The 19,340-nt window shown below is 37.5% G+C and overlaps 1 protein-coding gene across 2 annotated transcripts in view; it reads right to left on the reverse strand.

Annotated features, from left to right (window-relative positions):
- The window catches only part of DPYD (dihydropyrimidine dehydrogenase), a 646,680-nt gene that overhangs the window by 421,837 nt on the left and 205,503 nt on the right, over positions 1 to 19,340 (reverse strand). For both annotated transcript variants that reach the window (XM_087719294.1, XM_087719293.1), the window contains 3 exons: positions 19,058 to 19,254; positions 14,905 to 14,986; positions 12,432 to 12,519 (listed from right to left, as the gene is read on the reverse strand). In XM_087719294.1, coding sequence (XP_087575420.1) covers positions 12,432 to 12,519; positions 14,905 to 14,986; positions 19,058 to 19,254 — 367 coding nt within the window. The remainder of the gene's footprint in view (positions 1 to 12,431; positions 12,520 to 14,904; positions 14,987 to 19,057; positions 19,255 to 19,340) is intronic.

The following is a 19,340-nucleotide window of genomic DNA, read 5'->3' on the forward strand; positions in this document are numbered from 1 at the left end:
TTTGAATTCATCTCTAATTTTGGCACAAGTGAAATAAGATTTAGACAGATGGTTCAAAATTCCTTTGAGTATCTGTGGCAAGATAAATGTGATTAAGACAAATGTAACTCTGAGCTTGAGTTGTATTCAAGAAGCCTTTCTATTTTTATTCCTTCAACTGATGTTAATTTATATGTACTAACCAATTTTTTTTGGCAGGGCCATCCTCTTGTCATTGCATAAATTACAGCTGCCTTTGAGAAAAGATGGATTTAATTTTCCACAGTTTGAGATTTATCACTGGACATTTATTTTAGCTTTACTTATAAACTGGAGTAAAGAATTCCAAAATGTAGCTTGCTTGCATGCCTTCATATTGAAGGATATTTTTGACATCACTATAAAGTTGTTTATGTAGCGATTGAATTAAAGTGAATTATTAGTGCTTGATAACCAGCTCATATTTATGACTGGTAGCCAAGCATCCCATGATGATATAATCACCATTTGAATCTTCTCTGCCAGCTTCACCAAACAGTCAATTGGAAAACAGCAGTGAAACTGGAAGGAATGGAGGTGAACTAAAATCTTTCAGTGGGTTGAAGGATGTGGAAATTCTGAAGGCAGCACTGATACCGCAGCTCTATGAAGTATCTCTCCAAGGGGAAAGGAGATTGTTTAATAACGGCAACTGAGACGGCTAGGATTACAATGATTGAGCGCAACAGTCATGTGGACAGCTTGCCTAACAACCACTTGACTCAATGAGTGATGTTCCAATCCCAGTTTTGATAATAAATAGAGGACTATCTGTATTGTGGTAATTGGGGGAGGGTTCTGTTATTCATCATATAGCAGGGGTATCAAACTTGATTTCATTAAGGGCCATATCATGATTGTGTTTCACCTCAGGAAGGGTGGGGGACAGAGGGCGTGGCCAGCTTGACATCACTCACATCAGGAGCGCCTGTGGTGGCCCGAGTGCTCTGCCAGTGAAAACGGGCTCCCAAACTCCGTTTTCGGCTGTGACAGCCTCCTGCAACCCTCTGCCAGTGAAAACGGAGCTCAGGAGGGCCACATGCAGTCCTAACAAGCTGTTTTCGTTGGCAGAGGCACCATGGGCCGGTCCTTCACTGTTTCAAGGGTGGCCTCGTGGGCCAGAAATAAACACCCCGTGGGCCGGATGTGGCCCCCAGACCTTGATTTTGACACCCCTGATCTAGGATTTGCAATTTTTAAAGGTAGGCCAATAAGATTTTCTTGCCCTCTAATGAAGGCTAAATATTTTTTTTTAAAAAAATAGAATAGAAAATAAATATTCATTAAAGCAAATTTCACGCAAAAGCATTCCTCAAACAGCTGATTGGTTTATTGAGTATTTATAAAGTGACATTCCTTGACAGAAAAATGTTCCACATGAACAGAAATAATTATGGCACAATCGCTGAAAATCTTAAAACACAAATGAGCAATTTGGAATGATAAATCTAACTCTTAAGAACCATATATGTAAATGTTTTATATTACAAATAGGAAACAGTAAAAAAATCAAATGATGACTATATATGTTTATGTGCATGTATAAGAAAGGGTAGAGAATGAATGAATATATGGAACTGATTTATAGATTAGGTAAGAATGCTCTTTGTTAAGAAGTTTCTCTGCTATTAGTATTATTGCTAAAATGAAGCAGAAGTATTGCCTAATTTCAAATAAATATATAATATAAATTCCTTTATTTTTCCCCTTAATATAAACTTACCGTATATACTCGAGTATAGGCCGACCCGAATATAAGCCGAGGCACCTAATTTTACCACAAAAAACTGGAAAAGTTATTGACTCGAGTATAAGCCTAGGGTGGGAAATGCAGCAGCTACCGGTAAATTTCAAAAATAAAAATAGATACCAATAATGTTTTTGAATATTTATTTCAAAGAAAAACAGTAAACTAGCGGTGTATTCAATGAAATACTTCACTCACCTCATGATGCTGATGTCCCGCTGTGATGATGATGTCCCGTGCAGCCGCGGGAGCGATGTCCCGCCTCCTATGACACACGGCACAGTGATTCCTATCATTGGATCACTGTACCAGAGGAGGTGGGACATCGCTATGTGGCTGCTTGCCATAACAAGGAGGAGGTGGGACATCGTTGCAGAGCGGCAGGAGGGGGAGGAAGGGGAATCATAAGACAGCCCTGCATTACATTAGAACGTGAGGAGGGGGGATGGTGCGGTGCGCGCTGCGCGGCAAACTGACACAGAGGGAGGGGAAACTCACAGGGGCACTGGGCCATTCACGAGTGTCACCCAGCGGCATGGCCCCGCCCCTTTTTCTCCTCCATTTCGGGCAAATTTTTCACTGACTCGAGTATAAGCCGAGGCGGCTTTTTTCAGCCCAAAAAGTGGGCTGAAAAATTAGGCTTATACTCGAGTATATACAGTAATATACTTTAAAAAACACTCCTTATTTTTCTAAAAAAATCAATACAATTCACAACTATTGGAAATTAAAATGCGAAATGTATATATTATGGAAAAATGGATGCATAGATTCATGCACAATTTTCATGAAGTTTTTTTTAAACTGAGCTCAATAACAGATCTTAAAGCTGAAAAAAAATAAGAAAATAAAATTTATCAAACAGTCCATTTCTACTGAAAGTAGGAAAATACTAAGATTTATTTCATCACAACCACTTGACTACATTATGTACATTTAGTATATTCCTGACTTCATTTAAGTATATTTAGCCGACAGAAATTATCATAGTAACTGTGATGGAATGTGCAGTTGGAGAAGGAAAGAGGCGTGAAAATCGACAATAGCACCATGGCATCCCAGAGAAGAGGTCATACATTGCAGATAAGTGATTAAGGAAAAGACTGCACAACCCTAAACTGAATGGGAGATAGTCCTTTACTGCTTCCAGGCACTAGAGGGGTTGGGGTGTCATCACATTCTTAACTCAATGTGGGCTGATTATCATCACCACGCTAATGAAATCTCACCCCATAGTGACAGTTGATCTAACCCAGTGCCTTCATATAAATGTAAACAGAAGGGGAGAAAGGACTCAGAAAGGACTCAAAGTAGCAGGTGATGGCTGGATCTCATGTCCCATCAATACTACATGAAAACAGCCACAGAAGAAGGAATTGAACCAGGACAACACAGTGTCCCCTACTCCAGTGGTCTCCAACCGTGGCAACTTTAAGACTTGTGGACTTCAACTCTCAAAGTTCCTCAGCCAGCAAAGCTGGCTGAGGAACTCTGGGAGTTGAAGTCCACAGGTCTTAAAGTTGCCAAGGTTGGAGACCACTGCCCTACTCCCAACTCCCAAAGCTGCTCCAGAGGATACCATGGTCAACAGTACTGAAGGCCACCTAAACGTCAAGTAAAGAGAGGGTGGACTCATTTCCCCCATCCTAAACCAGAGATCCCGAGATCATCGTAAAAGCTATTTTTGAAGTATTTAGAAGCAGCAACCTTTCTGAATATTTATAGCAGTGGTGGGATTCAGCCAATTCGCACCTATTCAGGAGAACCGGTTGGTAACTTTCTAAGTCGTTCAGAGAACCGATTGTTGGAAGAAATCTCCTTTTGTTTTTGTTTTTCATTTTACAGGGCTAATCCTGTAAGGAAGGCAGGAAGGAAATATTCTGGTGTTGTTTCTAGCCTAATCTTTATTTGCCCTGCTTACAGAAACTGCCTCTCCGGTTAACCCTTATTGCATTGTAACAAGTAAGGCAAAGCGCCCATCGACCAGAGTGGCGTTGAGTTGGCCACACCCACACCAAGATCATGACCACCCAGCCACGCCTACCCAGCTGGTCATAAGGGCAGAGAACCGGTTTTTAAATTATTTGAATCCCGCCATTGGTTTATAGATATCTTTGTTTGGTGAGAGGGAGAGAAATAGAGCTTTACACAAACTATATTAGATTGCTTAATCTATAATGTTCTAGAGTTATAATTTTTAATCAGTATAGTATAACAATACCAGGATACCCAGACCTTTGTTCCCCAAAGCAATAATCAATAAATAACAATATTATTTATATATGCAACTATATAAATAAGTTATAGCCTAGTATCGATGGTTTTCTTACAAGAAATTTACCTTGTACAAGGAAACCATCTCTTTTAGCAGCAGGAAGATTAATCAAACCCTTTGGAAGTAGTTTTCATTGTTATTGTTACCACTCTTCTCTGAATGACAGAAGAAATGTCAGCCAAGAACCAGTAGGATACTGTCTGATTAGCAAGCAGATATCAGTACAATATCTGTCTGAAATAGTCCTCTGTGGCAAGATCTTCTACAAGGTAGAAAGCTTTGAAAAATCAATATTTACATTTATTATATCCTTTTTCAGACTGGGCCATGAGTTAACGCAGGGCATTTTTTCCCCCTCTTGAAAATAGCAACCAATAATTTTAATCTTATTGTTCATACCAACCCAAATCAACCATAATTATAGGTGGATTTAAAAAAAAATCAATATAAATTGTTGTTGTTTTAATTGAGAAATATGAAATGTATTGATTATTGTGGTTGGTCACACAATCAGCCAGAAGTTTAAACTGGATTTATATCTCCCTATCAAATCCTTTCCAAGGTCTTGAGATAGGCAGATGTTGGTTTGATGGCTGTTAAAAGTATTGTTGCAGGATGCAAACTGTTTAATAAATTATTATTATATTGATTGGTTGCGCAGTCAGCCAGATGTTTAGAGTGGTTTTGGCATTTTTGTTCACCTGTCTTGAATCCTTCCCAAATACGTGGGCTAGGCAGATGTTATAGCTTAATAATATTAGTGGTATTACTGCAGGATGCAAGCATTTCCAAGGAAAGTTGACTTTTGCAATTGACTGATGGTGATTTTGTCAATGCTGATGGTGTTCAAATGGTACTCCAGATATTTTGGGATTGCACCCAAGGCACCTATTACTATTGGTACTTTGCTTTCTTTTGCTACTTTTATCTGCAGGTTTTTGTATTTTTCTATTTTATCCAGTTCTTTTTGTTTTATCCTGCTGTCTCCAGATACTGCCACTTTATTGTATTCTTTCTTCTTCTCAATAATTTGCAAAACTGGGCTCAGCAGATGTCATTTAGGAGACAGCTAATAAAGCATAGTGGCAAAGCTGAGAACTATCTTTATTGGTTATGCAAAATGATTTTTAGAAGAAACATATTTCTAAAAAAAATTAGTAATTCGTAAAAATCCAGGTCATGAACAGTTTTGGTGTCAGGAGCATAAGAACCTGTGAAATGCTTAGTTAAGAAATATTTAAGTTAAGAAACTGTTTGTAAAATTTGGAAACATTTTCTCTTTGGAATCAAGAAAAAAAAATCCTATTTTTTTCAAGGTTGCTACTTTCTCAAATCAATTGTTATGAAGTATAGACACACAGGGCTTCAGGCAACTGAGTTTTACTTCTTTCGTCTTTTTGTTTCTGAAGAAGCAAAAGAATAATTCAATAGACATCCAATATTCATTAAATATAAAAAAAGAAGAAAGCTGTAATTGAATGCACCGGAGTTTTGTCAAGACCGATGTTCTTTTAACTGGGTTTTGCTGATCTTGGTAGCATTTATCATCGATGACTGTTGCATTTCTCTCCTATTCTTTTTCCAAATAAATCTCCTAGCTTAATAATTAATTTATGAACTTTATGGCATTTATTCAAATAATTGAGCATTAAAATAATGGCAATTCTAAATGAGATAAATGTGGTTAACACCAAATGCCTGCAACTATTATTTTAAAACAGCATCTGCCAGCCACAACTTTTAGGTTCTATCATTAAAAAAAAAAGCAAAAAGAATAATCACACAGGTTTTGAGACTAATGAAGATTTTAAAAATAGGTGTTTTTAAAGCAAAATTGTGGCCTCAGTTTGACCCTCATATAATTACTGATACAAATAGCTACATATAATATACACAGTATTATCTATCAAAAAACACAAAACACTGTAATAGGCAGAAAAATATTCCTATAAGACTTGAAAAACCATGATTTACATCTGAATTGCTTATCGTGTTTGTTAAAGATGGAAAGTAAAGCACAATAAAAGAATATTAAGAGGAGATAAAACATAACAACAAAACAGCAAAGCATTCTTTATCACAAATACCAAAATTTATATCAGAATCTGATGCCAAGGATTTATGTTAAATGCGTATAACTGTCTCTTCCATTCGCTTACTATCTACATAGGTCAGGGGCAGTGGTGGGTTTCAAAAATTGTTCGAACCTACTCTGTGGGTGTGGCCTCCTTTGTGGGAGTGGCTTGCCACCCATGTGACTGGATGGGAGTGGTTTGCCACCCATGTGACCGGATATGAAGATGCCGACGACACTTGTCAGAACCACCTTAAATTACCTCACACACAGCACTGGCATGCATAAGAATATGATGTAAACTTGTTTTTTAAAAGGCATCTTTGGTTTGCGTTAAAACAACTTCAACACACGCAATGTTCTGATTGCACCACAAACGCAGTAGTCATCCTTACCTTTCACAGAGGCACTGAGTTTTATAAATATGAGCATGATAGTGTAGAATAATCATATCCAAGGACCAGTGGTGGGTTTCAAAAATTTTTGGGACCTCTTCTGTAGGTGTGGCCTGCTTTCCGGGTCCACTGGTGGAACCTCTTCTAACTGGTTCAGTAGATTTGACGAACCGGTTCTACCGAATAGGTGCGAACTGGTAGGAACCCACCTCTGTGTCATATATAAGGATTTTACTACTAAACACTCTGGAATGTGAACCACCAATGCATGCAAATTGAAACCAAAAAGTCAGGCAAAAAACAATATTCATGCTATTTTCTGGAAAACCTGCAATATGTTTGAGCAAATTCAAAATGGCGAAAGTTGTTCCTTACATAAGCAAAAGTTAACTAGAATTAATTAATTTGTCAATCACTTTTTAAAATCTCCCTCAGAGGGACTCTAGGTGGTCTGGGTACAAAATATTAACTTATGGTTTAATTCAAACTGTCTGATTTCTTTGACGCAGTGCAAGTGTTAGGTATAAAAATGCTTCAGCTCAAAAGTAGGACAAACGCTTGCCTGCGCAAAATCCCATCCTTCGCATGCCACTTTTATTCCTTGGCCTGTCAAGCTGGAGGAATATTGAGCGTCGAAACGGATTCTCAAACAGAGTCTTGAAAACTTGCTGTCAACCCAAGGCTCAGAAGACCAAATGTTTGACTCAATGTAAAGCAACTTCGTAAGCGTAGTTTAGCATAACTAGGTCAGGTTTAGGAGAATATAATGAAAAGAAACTAAGCTTTCGAATTCAGTGTTTCCCTGACAATATTTTTCCCCCCTTGCGCTCCAACTCTAACACATTTCCAAGGGTTACTTATCTGAATAATCTCAATACATAAAAAAGAGAAATGTGGCGCGCAGTTTAGCCCAGCTCTTGGTTAGAGATAGAAATCAAGCTCTTTAAGTATTCCTATCTAATTTCTTCCCCAAGCAAAGGGTGTAAAGAAGAATGAAAGGTACATGGTTTGTCAAATGGATTAAATCAAGAGGGATGGTAACCTGGCACCCTGCCTCATGTACAATTATCAAGAAATATGACCCCCATGGAAATTTGTACGCATGGAAGGCCTCAAACAATGAACGGATTTAGGATTATATAAATCACAATAGCCTGTAGTATAATCACATGAGAGAACAAACCTGCAAAGCTTATTATACTGAATACCCAGATGGAGAACAACAGTTGTTGCTGTACTAAGAATTACCACTCTTGTAATCAATAACAAGAAAGAGAGAGAGAGAGAGAGAGAGAAAGAACAGTTGGGCAACTTGTTTCTTATTATGCTCACTTAGGTAACGTCTAGATCAATAAAGAGCATTAAGTCTCATACCTCTCTTGGCTGTGCATACTCAATTTGCCCAGTGTATGCTGAGGAGGGATTTGGTGGTGCATTCACATTCCTTAGCAGATAAATATGCATATCATTTGCAGAGTCATCGCTTAAATGCCCAAAAAATCTCTGCAATCTTGCAAAAATGGAAAGAATGGTTTCACTAAAGTAGCATTATTATTGGCTGCAGATTGTTGTATAGGCAGCTAAATTTTATCTTGAAGAAAGGACAAAATATAACCAGAGTGATATAGGGCTATTATGCATGAATACGTCCACTAAGATTTAAACCAAAGGTAGTTTTGGAGCAGTGGTGGGGTTCAAAATTTTTTGGAACCTACTCTGTGGGTGTGGCCTCCTTTGTGGGAGTGGCTTGCAAGCCATGTGACCTGGTGGGAGTGGCTTGCTGGCCATGTGTTCTCTCTCTCTCTCTCTCTCTCTCTCTCTCTCTCTCTCTCTCTCCTTCCTTTTGTCTCTCTGTCTCTTTTTTCTTTTTTTTTCATCTCTCACTCTTTTTCTTTCTTTTTTCTTTTTTTATTTATTTATTTCTTCCTTTCTTTCTCTTTCTCTTTCTCTCTTTCTGTCAGTCTGTCTGTCTCTGTGTGTGTATGTGTGTAGCAGTGGTGGGCTTCAAAATTTTTTGGAACCTCTTCTGTAGGTGTGGCCTGCTTTCCGGGTCCACTGGTGGAACCTCTTCTAACCGGTTCGGTAGATTTGACGAACCGGTTCTACCGAATAGGTGCGAACTGGTAGGAACCCACCTCTGTTTTTGGAGTGAAAAATGTTATTTCTCTTCTACTTGTCAAGATCAAAGGCATTTCAAGACTGGAAAGCTACCTTCCTGCTAACAAATCCGATCAATCGCTTGAATGAGGTGAAAGTAACAAGCAAAGTAGATCGACTAGATAGGTAGTCCTCCACTAATGACCAGAATTGAGCCCTAGATTTTTGTTGCTAAGCAAGACAGTTGTAAAGTGAGGTTTGCCCCATTTCACAGCCTTCCTTGCCACCCTTGTTAAGTAAACCACTGCAGTTGCTAAGTTAGTAACATGGTTAAGAGAATCTGGCTTCCCCAATTACTGACTTTGTCAGAAGGTCACAAAAGGCAATGATATGCAACCATCACAAATACATACCAGTTGCCAAGCATCCTGGTGTGCTGGTTAGGTGCTGGTTATCACCTTTAAAGCCCTACATGGCCTACGACCCAGATATCTACAAGACCGACTTCTGCCGCATACCTCCCTAAGACCGATAAGATTGCACAGGATGGGCCTTCTCCAGGTGCCATCAGCTGGACAATGTCGGCTGGCGACGCCTCGGAGTAGGGCCTTCTCTGTTGCCGCTCCGGCCCTATGGAATGAGCTACCCCCAGAGATCCGGACCCTACCCACTCTCATGGCCTTCCGTAAAGCTATCAAAACCTGGCTTTTCCGGCAGGCCTGGGGCTGTTGAGCTCTTGATTGAGGTCCAGCCCCGCTTAGTTTGGGTGCATGTTGTGTTTCCTTTAATTTGCTGTATCTTATTTGTTTTAATCTTTTCTTAATATTTCTTATTTCTGTAAGCTGCCCGGAGTCCTCCGTGATTGGGTGGCCTATAAATTCAATAAATAGAAATAGAAATAGAAGCATCCGAATTTTAATCACATAGGGATATTGCAAAGGTCGTAAGTGTGAAAAACAATCATAAGATATTTTTGGATTGGTCACTAAGTGAGTGTTTGTAAGTTGAGAACTATCTGGATGTCTAATAGTTACCATTGGTATCTTAATGAAATTTATTTACTTCCGTATTTATTACTTGTAAAATGTAAGTATGCAACATCCCAGGTCAAGATCTTTTCCCATACACTGTGGAGATGGGTACTATGTGAATTAAGTGATATTTTCTAACATCACCTGAATGAAAATGTGAACTTTAGAGAAAGTGGCAATCCAAAGAGGCCTTAACTCTTTTATTATCCTCATATATTCAGACTTGCTTCTTTGAAAGGCAACTGGTGACTATGTTCCACAAAACTAACATATTGTGAGCCTCACACTAGCAAAACATAGCATTAGATTTATTACTGTCTTAGGCAGGGACAAAGTTAACTTTGCAGATGACAAGAATTCAGTTCTTTTAGTAGAATCTGTTGCCTCGTTCTCATACTAGCCAGACAGAATTTAGCTACAGGTAAACAACAGTGTTCTTACAGCCTACTAGGAGAAAATAGGTATACTGAATATCATCTCTGCCTGGGTATTCTTTTATGAGAAATCTACTTAATTTATGATGTACCTTTCTGTAGAAATTGCAGTCTAATAGGATGTGTACTACTCTGTAGTAAGGGAATCACATGGGCAAAGGGATGCAGAGAAAGGAATTTTTCAGTTCTTACCATCAATAATTGCTGAAGGCAATGCACCAAATCTAGCTAAGACAAATGCTCTACAATGTATATAATTTGTTAAGGACTGGCAGGAATCAGATGGCTTAGTAATAAAGGTAAGCCTTCAAGATTTAAGTTGCCTTAAATTGCCTCATGCTAATATCTTGATACAAGATTTGTCTTCTTCTTCAATGTTCATTTGGTTTGACTATCCCATTTTCTGCATTGCCTCACTAAAGAAGTTGTTTACTGCCAAAAAATGTTCTACCTTCCAGGTAGATTGCAAGTTATCCTTGTTAATCAGGGAAATCAGCCATTCAATTCCCCCCAGGATTAATATTAGTCATCAACATATTAAACACTTTTGAGAAGAAGTAACTTTCTCCTACTAGGACTACCTCCATATTGGGTAAACCCAAGTAATGAATTAATAATTAGACTAAACAACTGGGAAAAAAATCTCAGTGAAATAATATTGCTAGAGCAAAAAGTGTTCACCAGGTATAGATCACACCATACCAGAGGTGGGTTCCTACCAGTTTGCACCTATTCGGTAGAACCGGTTCGTCAAATCTACCGAACCGTTTAGAAGAGGTTCCACCAGTGGACCCGGAAAGCAGGCCACACCTACAGAAGAGGTTCCAAAAAATTTTGAAACCCACCACTGCCATACACACACAGACACACAGAGACAGACAGACTGACACAGAGAGAGAGAGAAAGGAAGGAAGAAATAAATAAAGAAAAAAAGAAAAAAGAAAGAAAAAGAGTGAGAGAGAGAGATAAAAGAAAAAAAGAAAAAAGGGACAGAGAGACAAAAGGAAGGAAAGAGAGAGAGAGAGAGAAAGAAAGGAAGAAATAAATAAAGAAAAAAGAAAAAAGAAAGAAAAAGAGTGAGAGAGAGATAAAAGAAAAAAAGAAAAAAGGGACAGAGAGACAAAAGGAAGGAAAGAGAGAGAGAGAAAGCAAGCAAGCAAGCAAGCAAGCAAGCAAGAAAGAAAGAAAGAAAGAAAGAAAGAAAGAAAGAAAGAAAGAAAGAAAGAAAGAAAGAAAGAAAGAAAGAAAAAAAACACATGGCCGGCAAGCCACTCCCACCAGGTCACATGGCCGGCAAGCCACTCCCACAAAGGAGGCCACACCCACAGAGTAGGTTCCAAAAATTTTTGAAACCCACCACTGCACCATACCAAGCATTACATTAGGAGAATTATTCCATCTATATGAAAGAGATCACAATAATGCCAGTAATCTTTTTTTAAAAAAACTGCACGTATTAAATTAATATTTTTTTAAAAAAAATCATATTTATGGCATTAACTTATCAAATATTTAACATCTGCTTTTCATTATTTCTTTTCTTCCAAAAACCCTTCTTAAATGGATTGCTTGAAAAAGCAGTTTTGTGCATATGCCTCTCAAATAAACCAGTGGACTGCAAAGTAAACATAAATAATTATCTCCTGGAGTTACAGTTAATTCTGTGTATACTAAAAAAAAAAAAAAAAATCCATCTGACCATACTATTTAGTTAAGGGATAAAGAATACATAGACAAACACATAAATGGAGGCAGAGGTTGTTGAGACAATGTTGATTCTGCAATCTGATGACATTAATTTAGCATACATAAGTCCCCTAAGGAATTCTGTTACTTAATGATTATATTGAGATTTTGACTAAATTAGTGACATCTATTAAATAAAGCACTCCTTAGGAATGGGATAATTGTACTGGAACACATTGATTCAGGTTTTATTAACTCTTGTTCCTAATGCAACATAGCATCTAATGCCAAGGCTAAGGTTATTTTATAATTTCATCATTCCAAAGAAACACACATTGAGAATCACTTGGTTTCAGTGGTTAAGGTGTTGGATTAGCTTTGGGGAGACTTAGCTTCAACTTAATCTTCAGCCATGGAAATTAATTTGGTGTCTTTCAGCCAGTCCCTCTCTCTAAGTCCACCTTAAACTCCTTAAATAATCACAATTCAACAGATAAATAAACCTTTCATGTGGAAAAAGTGGTCATTTCCAAATTAAGTCTGATCCAAAGTAGATGAGCACTTTTTTAAAAAAAAATCAAGTACTGTATATTACTAAAAGGTCTCTTACCAAGACAGAATTCATGACACAACAGTTCCTGCAAAAAGCAAGTATATAAAAAAGGAATTCCTACCAATTCCAATAAAGATTGCTTTGTAACCATCATTCTTTAAAGCACTGAGTGTCAGTCCTTCCGCCGAAAGACTTGTTCCACAGATAATCTGAAAGATAATATTGGAGAGGTCTTCATAAGTTTACCAGTCACTCTTAAAATGTATTTTTTTTTCTAATTTTAAGGAAAGAAATTATTCTAGATAAATTTATTTATTTAATTTATATAGCTGCTTGCCTCACAAGTAAGTGACTTTGGTTGGCATGCAATAAGACAAAAATAATAAATGTCTCATATCGTTAACAAGTATTTACGGCAAATGTTAAAAAAAAACCTATAAAAACAGCTAAAATAGTTTTTATTTATCTGATTTTTATAGCTCCCCATCACACAACTAATGGTGCTCTGCAGCACACAATATCAAATTAAGAAGCTTTGTTTTGGTCCTTCAGCTGATTATTCAAGGACGTAATGGTCCACTTAAGGTCAACGTAACCTTTAAAAGATGATCATAGACCTGAATTTGAGCCAGAATGGGTTCAGAAAACATACTGTGAAAATTCCTTAAAGGGTTTCGGTATCAGCCTATTTCTGAATGCAACTGAAGTTTGTATTTAACAGCAAAATCAGTGTGACTTGAGTTTCACAGACATGAAGGAATACTTGTCCCTATGTTACCCTATCATATATTTAGGTCATATTCAAAAGTGGTCTTCCTGATACCTCTGCAGTCTCAGATGGGCTGCCAGATAGATGGCATTCACTTCATGAATTCCTTCCACATAAATACTTTTCTTTTCAGAATCTGGAATGCAAATTTCTTCTCCAAACTCCTTTTTTAAAAAAGATTTTCCAATTGTAATACTCTAAATGTGCTTATTTTTTGTAAAATGTTGAGAAAAATGTTTAAATTATAAATTCCATTTATTTATAAATAGATAAATATTTGATTTAGGTCACCCTTTACCACTCTGAGAAATATTTAAGGGAGAGCACAAAACCTAAACAATAAAAGCAGCATATAACTTATTTAAAAACACACATTAAAATAAACAATAATTTTAGTGTAAGTAAAACACTAAAATAGTGTTTTAATATTATATTTTAATCAGTTAACAACCTAGCAAAGGATATCCTTCCTTACAGTTTTCCTAAGTGTTGGGGGGCGGGGCAGGAACACATGCAATTCCCAAGAAAATACATTTTACATCTTGGGCATAATGCAGTAGAACACTTGTTTTAAATCTTTTCTTCGCCACCACCACCACCCTTTAAATACCCTCGGCTATGGTCCCCCAAGACTTAGCTCAAGATTCAAATCATAACATTTCTTCAAGCCTTCAGAAACCCCCTGGGATGACACTGCGCCCCCCTCAGGGGTCACAGACCACAGTGGGAGTTTCTTCATAAGATAAGAGCCTCTCCTACATCTCCTTAATTGCCAGAAAGGTTTGCAACAGGAGATGTAGTACAATGGATAATCAAATCCTAATATTTAAAGATCAAGTCCAAGACTTTAAATTGTTGCCTCATAAGCAAATGCCAACCAATCTATTGTGAACAGAGCATATTATACTTTTTTTTTCTTATACAGTGCTGTGAGTTATATTTATATGAAATGGAAAAACAAGGGCATCATATTATTTAGCCTAGTCTTGTACATTTTAAATTATCAAATTATTTCCAGAAAAGAATTATGGACATAAATAACAACTCCCTGTGTGCAGGAAAGTATTATATTCTTCACCTGCATGCACTTAAGTTGAAGCCTAAGAGCCAAAATGATTGTAAGTAAAATAGTATCAACACACAGGTTGGTTTTAATAATTTTATCACCTACTTTGTACTGTCATTCAAGGGCAGGTTGTTATAATCAAAACTGGTCTCAAATCTAAAGTTTAAAAACTTTCATCAGAAATCATTCCACATTACTTCTTTTTAGGGACGTTCAACTATAACTAAGATTAATTCCTATTTTACGTCTTTTTGTTAACATGCAAAAGAACTGCATGAGCTCTTTTTGTTAACAAGTACTGTATGAACTGTGTGTTTATATTTTATAAGCACGCACACACATACACACCGACAAAATGTGTCCTGGTTTAATTTTTTTTTTAACCTAAAATTTAATTTTAGGGAGAGGAAAAGACAAGTTGGGAGGAAAAAGCAGAGACAGCCGCCCATGATTAAAGAAATAAAATCCTTGCAATAGCTACGCTGAACCCCTAAAGCAATTTAGGTATTTGTTTCTTACAAACAATTAATCACATGCAGGCAAGCCAGATGAGCTATTGATTGCCCTTTTCCCAACTAGTGGCATTCAGACAGCAGACAGACAAATGCCCCGAGCAAGGGAAAGCATCTTCCTTCCTAAGCCTAGTGTAGATTTTAATTGTTCTTTACTAAGGTCCATAACATTTTGCTGTTAATGTTTAACAGTGCTCTGGCTCCTTTTTCGGTGAGCTATACCAAGGCAGTTTATATTTTTCATCACCTTCACTCCGAGGTCCTTCATAAGCCTAGTTTCAAAATGTACTACATCATATGGTAGCCGGAACTGGGGAATTTCAGATGTGCTGGAAGAGAACAAATAAAAGAGAACCAATGAAACACTGCTCAGCTATTTCCTCAAAAGACAAGAGTTTCTTGGAAATGATACATGCTAAAAACAAATAAAAAAGCCAGAAGAAACTGAAGTCACAAACAAACAAATATCACCAAACACACTTTTAAATGATGGAGAGAAAATATCCACCATACAAGTAGAACTTTTTTCTTGCTCAGAATTGTTACGCAAGTCAATTTGATACCTGCATACTAAACTAACCTATAGATCAGAATGTCGTTACCCTTTCATAGATGGATAAATTCTATCACCGCATTCTTGATCCTCAAAAAATGTGTCATAACTGCCTCTAAAATCTATTTGGAAATGTGAGATAACATGAAAACACAGATTTCAGCGATAAAATATGTTCAAAATGTTTTCTGTAAGTTAAATATATATTTAAGTATGCAATAAATGCCAAAGAATTTTAGACTGAAGAAATGCATAATGAATTAAGATAAGGAATGGAATGGAGTTGCATTTCAGCTGTATTGAAAACAACTTACCGCTATCCATAAGAGATAACCATATTAACTCATATGGCAAGTTGGGAGTATTTGGGACAAGGAAGTCTATTTGAAATATGGAAAGCGTGTCACAAAATGGCTGCATTTCTGTGGTCCTTCAATAAATACTCATTTATTTATTGAACCGCAAAATGGGTGGCATATAAATTTAATAATAAAAAAATTGCCCACATTTATTATTTTTATAAATAATGTAAGGCAGTGAACGTACCTCGTGCTCCTTCCTCCTCCTATTTTACCCACAACAATTCTTGTGTGGTGGGTTGGACTGAGAGGGAAAGATTGTCTCAAGGTCACCCAGCCCTCTTACATGCCTAAGGTGGGACTAGAACTCACAGTCTCCTGGTTTCTAACCGGGTGCCTTTATCGCTAGACCAAACTGACTTTTCTAATGTGGGATACATTTCCAAGGAATTCTGATGTAGTCTAGGTAGGCTTTAGCAAACAAAACACATGCTAGAAGCTAGGGTTTTCTTTTCCAGCATGCCAATTTCCATTTAACTCTCTTTAGCTACAAGCCATATTTGAAACAAATCAAATTCAAATGAAAAAGGGTGGCAGGTGGGCAAGGAAAGCATCTGGCATTATGTTGTCTTCCTCTGACCAATGTTGGGAATGTGAGGCAAACATATTGGAAGCTTTTTTTAAAATGATTGCTGTCATTTTAAATGGAGCCGTTTAAATGGAGCAGGAGCCGTTGGAGCTGCCACCAGACTCCGACAGCGAGGGGCCCTATGAGTCGGCTCTGGAGGATGTGGAGGACCCTGGACAAGGTTCTGACTCTGAGCAGGGCGCAGAGAGGCTGGTTGGCCACCAGGAGGTGCCTGAGCCTTGGACCAGTGGGGAGGAGACAAGGGAGAGTGAGCCGGACGCTAGTAGTGAGTTGTTCCTGGATGCATGGCACCGAAGAGCTAATAGGCGTCAGGAACAGTTGCGCAGTTACAGGAGGTAATTGCACTCAGCTGGTGGTCATTAGGCTCCTCTCCAGACTATAAAAAGACTACTTGTGCACACACCCCTCTTTGCAGAAGTCAACACAAGATTGAATGTCAGAGAACCTTGTTATGAGCTTGGCAGGCTGGATTGCTGCCAAGCCTTATCTGTGTTTATTGCTGCCCAAGCTTGTCTGTGCCGGTTTGCTGCCAAGGACCTGTCTGTCTGTTAATTAAATGCCATAACTTATCTTTGGCTCAGAGTATGCTTTGGTGTGGAACGAGGGGGGTCAGAACAGATTGCATATGTAGGTTTAAGAGTACAAAAAGACCCAAATCCTTTTTAATCTTGTCTACTAATTGGCATGTTAGGAAAAGGATTGCTGTCTGTCCACCAGCAGGATAAATCTCCAAAAGCTGGACAAAATAGGGCCCAAATTGCAGACTGGGGACAAACTGACGGAAGAAAACATTAGTTTAAAAAACTTATTGGACTTTTTTGGAACTTAAGAGAGGGTTGCCTTAAACCCATAAATCATCCTCTGCATAACCTCAATCACTTGCTCAAAGACTCCACAGTAAGTAAATATAGTTGCAAATTTTAAAAAAAACAGTGGCACATAATAATAACAAACAACTGGAGTTTATTAAAAATTGTGTACTGCTGTAGAGAAGTAGACAACAGAAACTGGACTGAGAAAGTATTTTCTATTTTTTTTTGTCCAAATATCTATTAACAGCTTCATCCAATTTTCTACTCTAAAAACAAATGTTTTGCAGCCAACTGAAAAATACTACTTTAAGCAGATAACATAGAAGTTGTAAGAACTTTGTTAAGAAAGATTATCTTTCTCTTCCAAATAATTTTCCAGGTTTCTGACAGTAAACTTTATAAGATTTCACTTAACATTTGGGATTTGTAAATTATCCTGAAACCTATAGGTGTATGAACATTTAAAAAAAAACAGCAAGCCATAATTCTAACCTATAATAAATTTAAATGACCAAATCTGTTATTTTCCAAATGCATCTGAACTGATGATGGCTTATAATTACCAGAATACCAAATCATATTAGTTTAGTGCTTTTCAAACTATTGTTTCCTAATTGCAGGATCTACCAAACCTTCCCCATATTGATTGTTGAGCATCAGATCATGTCAGATACCACTCAGACCGTGAGTTCCTGCCTCCCTGAATTCACTGGCAGGCAGGTGATTCTCCCCCCCGCCCCCCCCCCAAAAAACGAACCAAAGATTAATGCCTGAAAACTGGGTCATTGACACGTGTAGACACATGATCTAAAGTTCAGCAAACTGATAACATCCCACATACACTGTGTTAAATGAGACTCTACTTTCACACAAAGGGAAAAAGTAAGTAATTCCTAGGAATTACTAGGAATTAAATGCATTAGATTTTGTTGAACTGTATATCTATTCATCCATCCTGCTTGGTATTCAACATTTTTTTACTGGAGAATGTTCTGCAGTTGATGCTAAAAGTTATCACTATAATGTACATATCATACATAAAATAATCAGATGGTAAATAAATACTTTAAAATTAAGATATGGTGAGTACAAATAAATGAAAGTTTAACTTATTCACTGAAAAAAATGAGAATTTCCACACTTAAAATTTAGGTGTATGTATGTTAAATATAGTAATTCCTGCTTTTTAAAAATATTTATTTGTTTGTTTGTTTGTTTGTTTGTTTGCTTATTTATTTATTTATTTATTTATTTATTTATTTATTTATTATTTATTTATTTATTTATTTATTTATTTATTTATTTATTTATTTATTTATTTATTTATTTATTTATTTATTTATTTATTTAAAGCTCTTATATGCCGCCCAATCCCAAAGGACTCTGGGCGGCTTACAAAAAAAATATAAAAAAACATAAGAACAATACAATTTAAAACAACAGTCATCCCTCATAAATTCATTCTAGTCGGGGCTGGACCTCAACAGTGAGGTCAACAGCCCCAGGTGTGCCGGAACAGCCAAGTTTTTATGGCTTTCCTGAAGGCCATCAGAGTGGGTATGGTCCGGATTTCTGGGAGGAGCTGGTTCCAAATAGTCGGAGCAGCCACCGAGAAGGCTCTCCTCCGAGGGCCCGCCAGCCGACATTGTTTGGCCCACAGCACCCGAAGGAGACCCAATCTATGGGATCTTACTGGTCGCTGGGAGGTATGTGTCAGCAGGCGGTCTTGAAGGTATCCTGGCCCTAAGCCATGTAGGGCTTTAAAGGTGATAATCAACACCTTGAATTGAGTCTGGAGAGCAATAGGCAGCCAGTGCAGCTCACGGAGGATAGGTGTAACATGGGTGTACCTCGGCACACCCACTATCACCCGCGCGGCTGCATTCTTTAGTGATTTGTCATTTCAGAGCCTATGTAAAACACTACATAAATTTATACGAAAACTTCATCAGTGTCACAATATTATTTTAAAAGCTATTATTTCAAAAAAAGTCAAAAAATAAATGATACTTAAGTTCCAACTCATACAATAACATCTGTTTGATTCTCAGAATGTTTTATTTCAAATGAGGATAATGAAACATTACCTTAAACCACCAACGTAGTTTTCCTTTTCAAAAATGGTGATGTCTGAATAGCCCAACCGAGCTAAAAATGTGGCACAACTTATACTAGCAGGTCCTGCTCCAAGTAGAGCAATCTTGGTACGATAGGATGCAGGCAAATCTTGCATTGGTGGCAAGGAGGGGTCTCGAATTTGAGGAATATTGATTGCTTTGAATACCTGAAAAGTGAAATACTTAAATGGTTAACAAAAAGGGAAGAGCACTAATATCTCTTTGGCATAACTGTAATGGTATTAAGTCACCA

Source organism: Thamnophis sirtalis, unplaced genomic scaffold (assembly GCF_051295495.1).
Source record: "Thamnophis sirtalis isolate CommonGarterSnake01/CBP01778 unplaced genomic scaffold, rThaSir2_p1.2 scaffold_7, whole genome shotgun sequence".
NCBI classification, from domain to species: domain Eukaryota; kingdom Metazoa; phylum Chordata; class Lepidosauria; order Squamata; family Natricidae; genus Thamnophis; species Thamnophis sirtalis.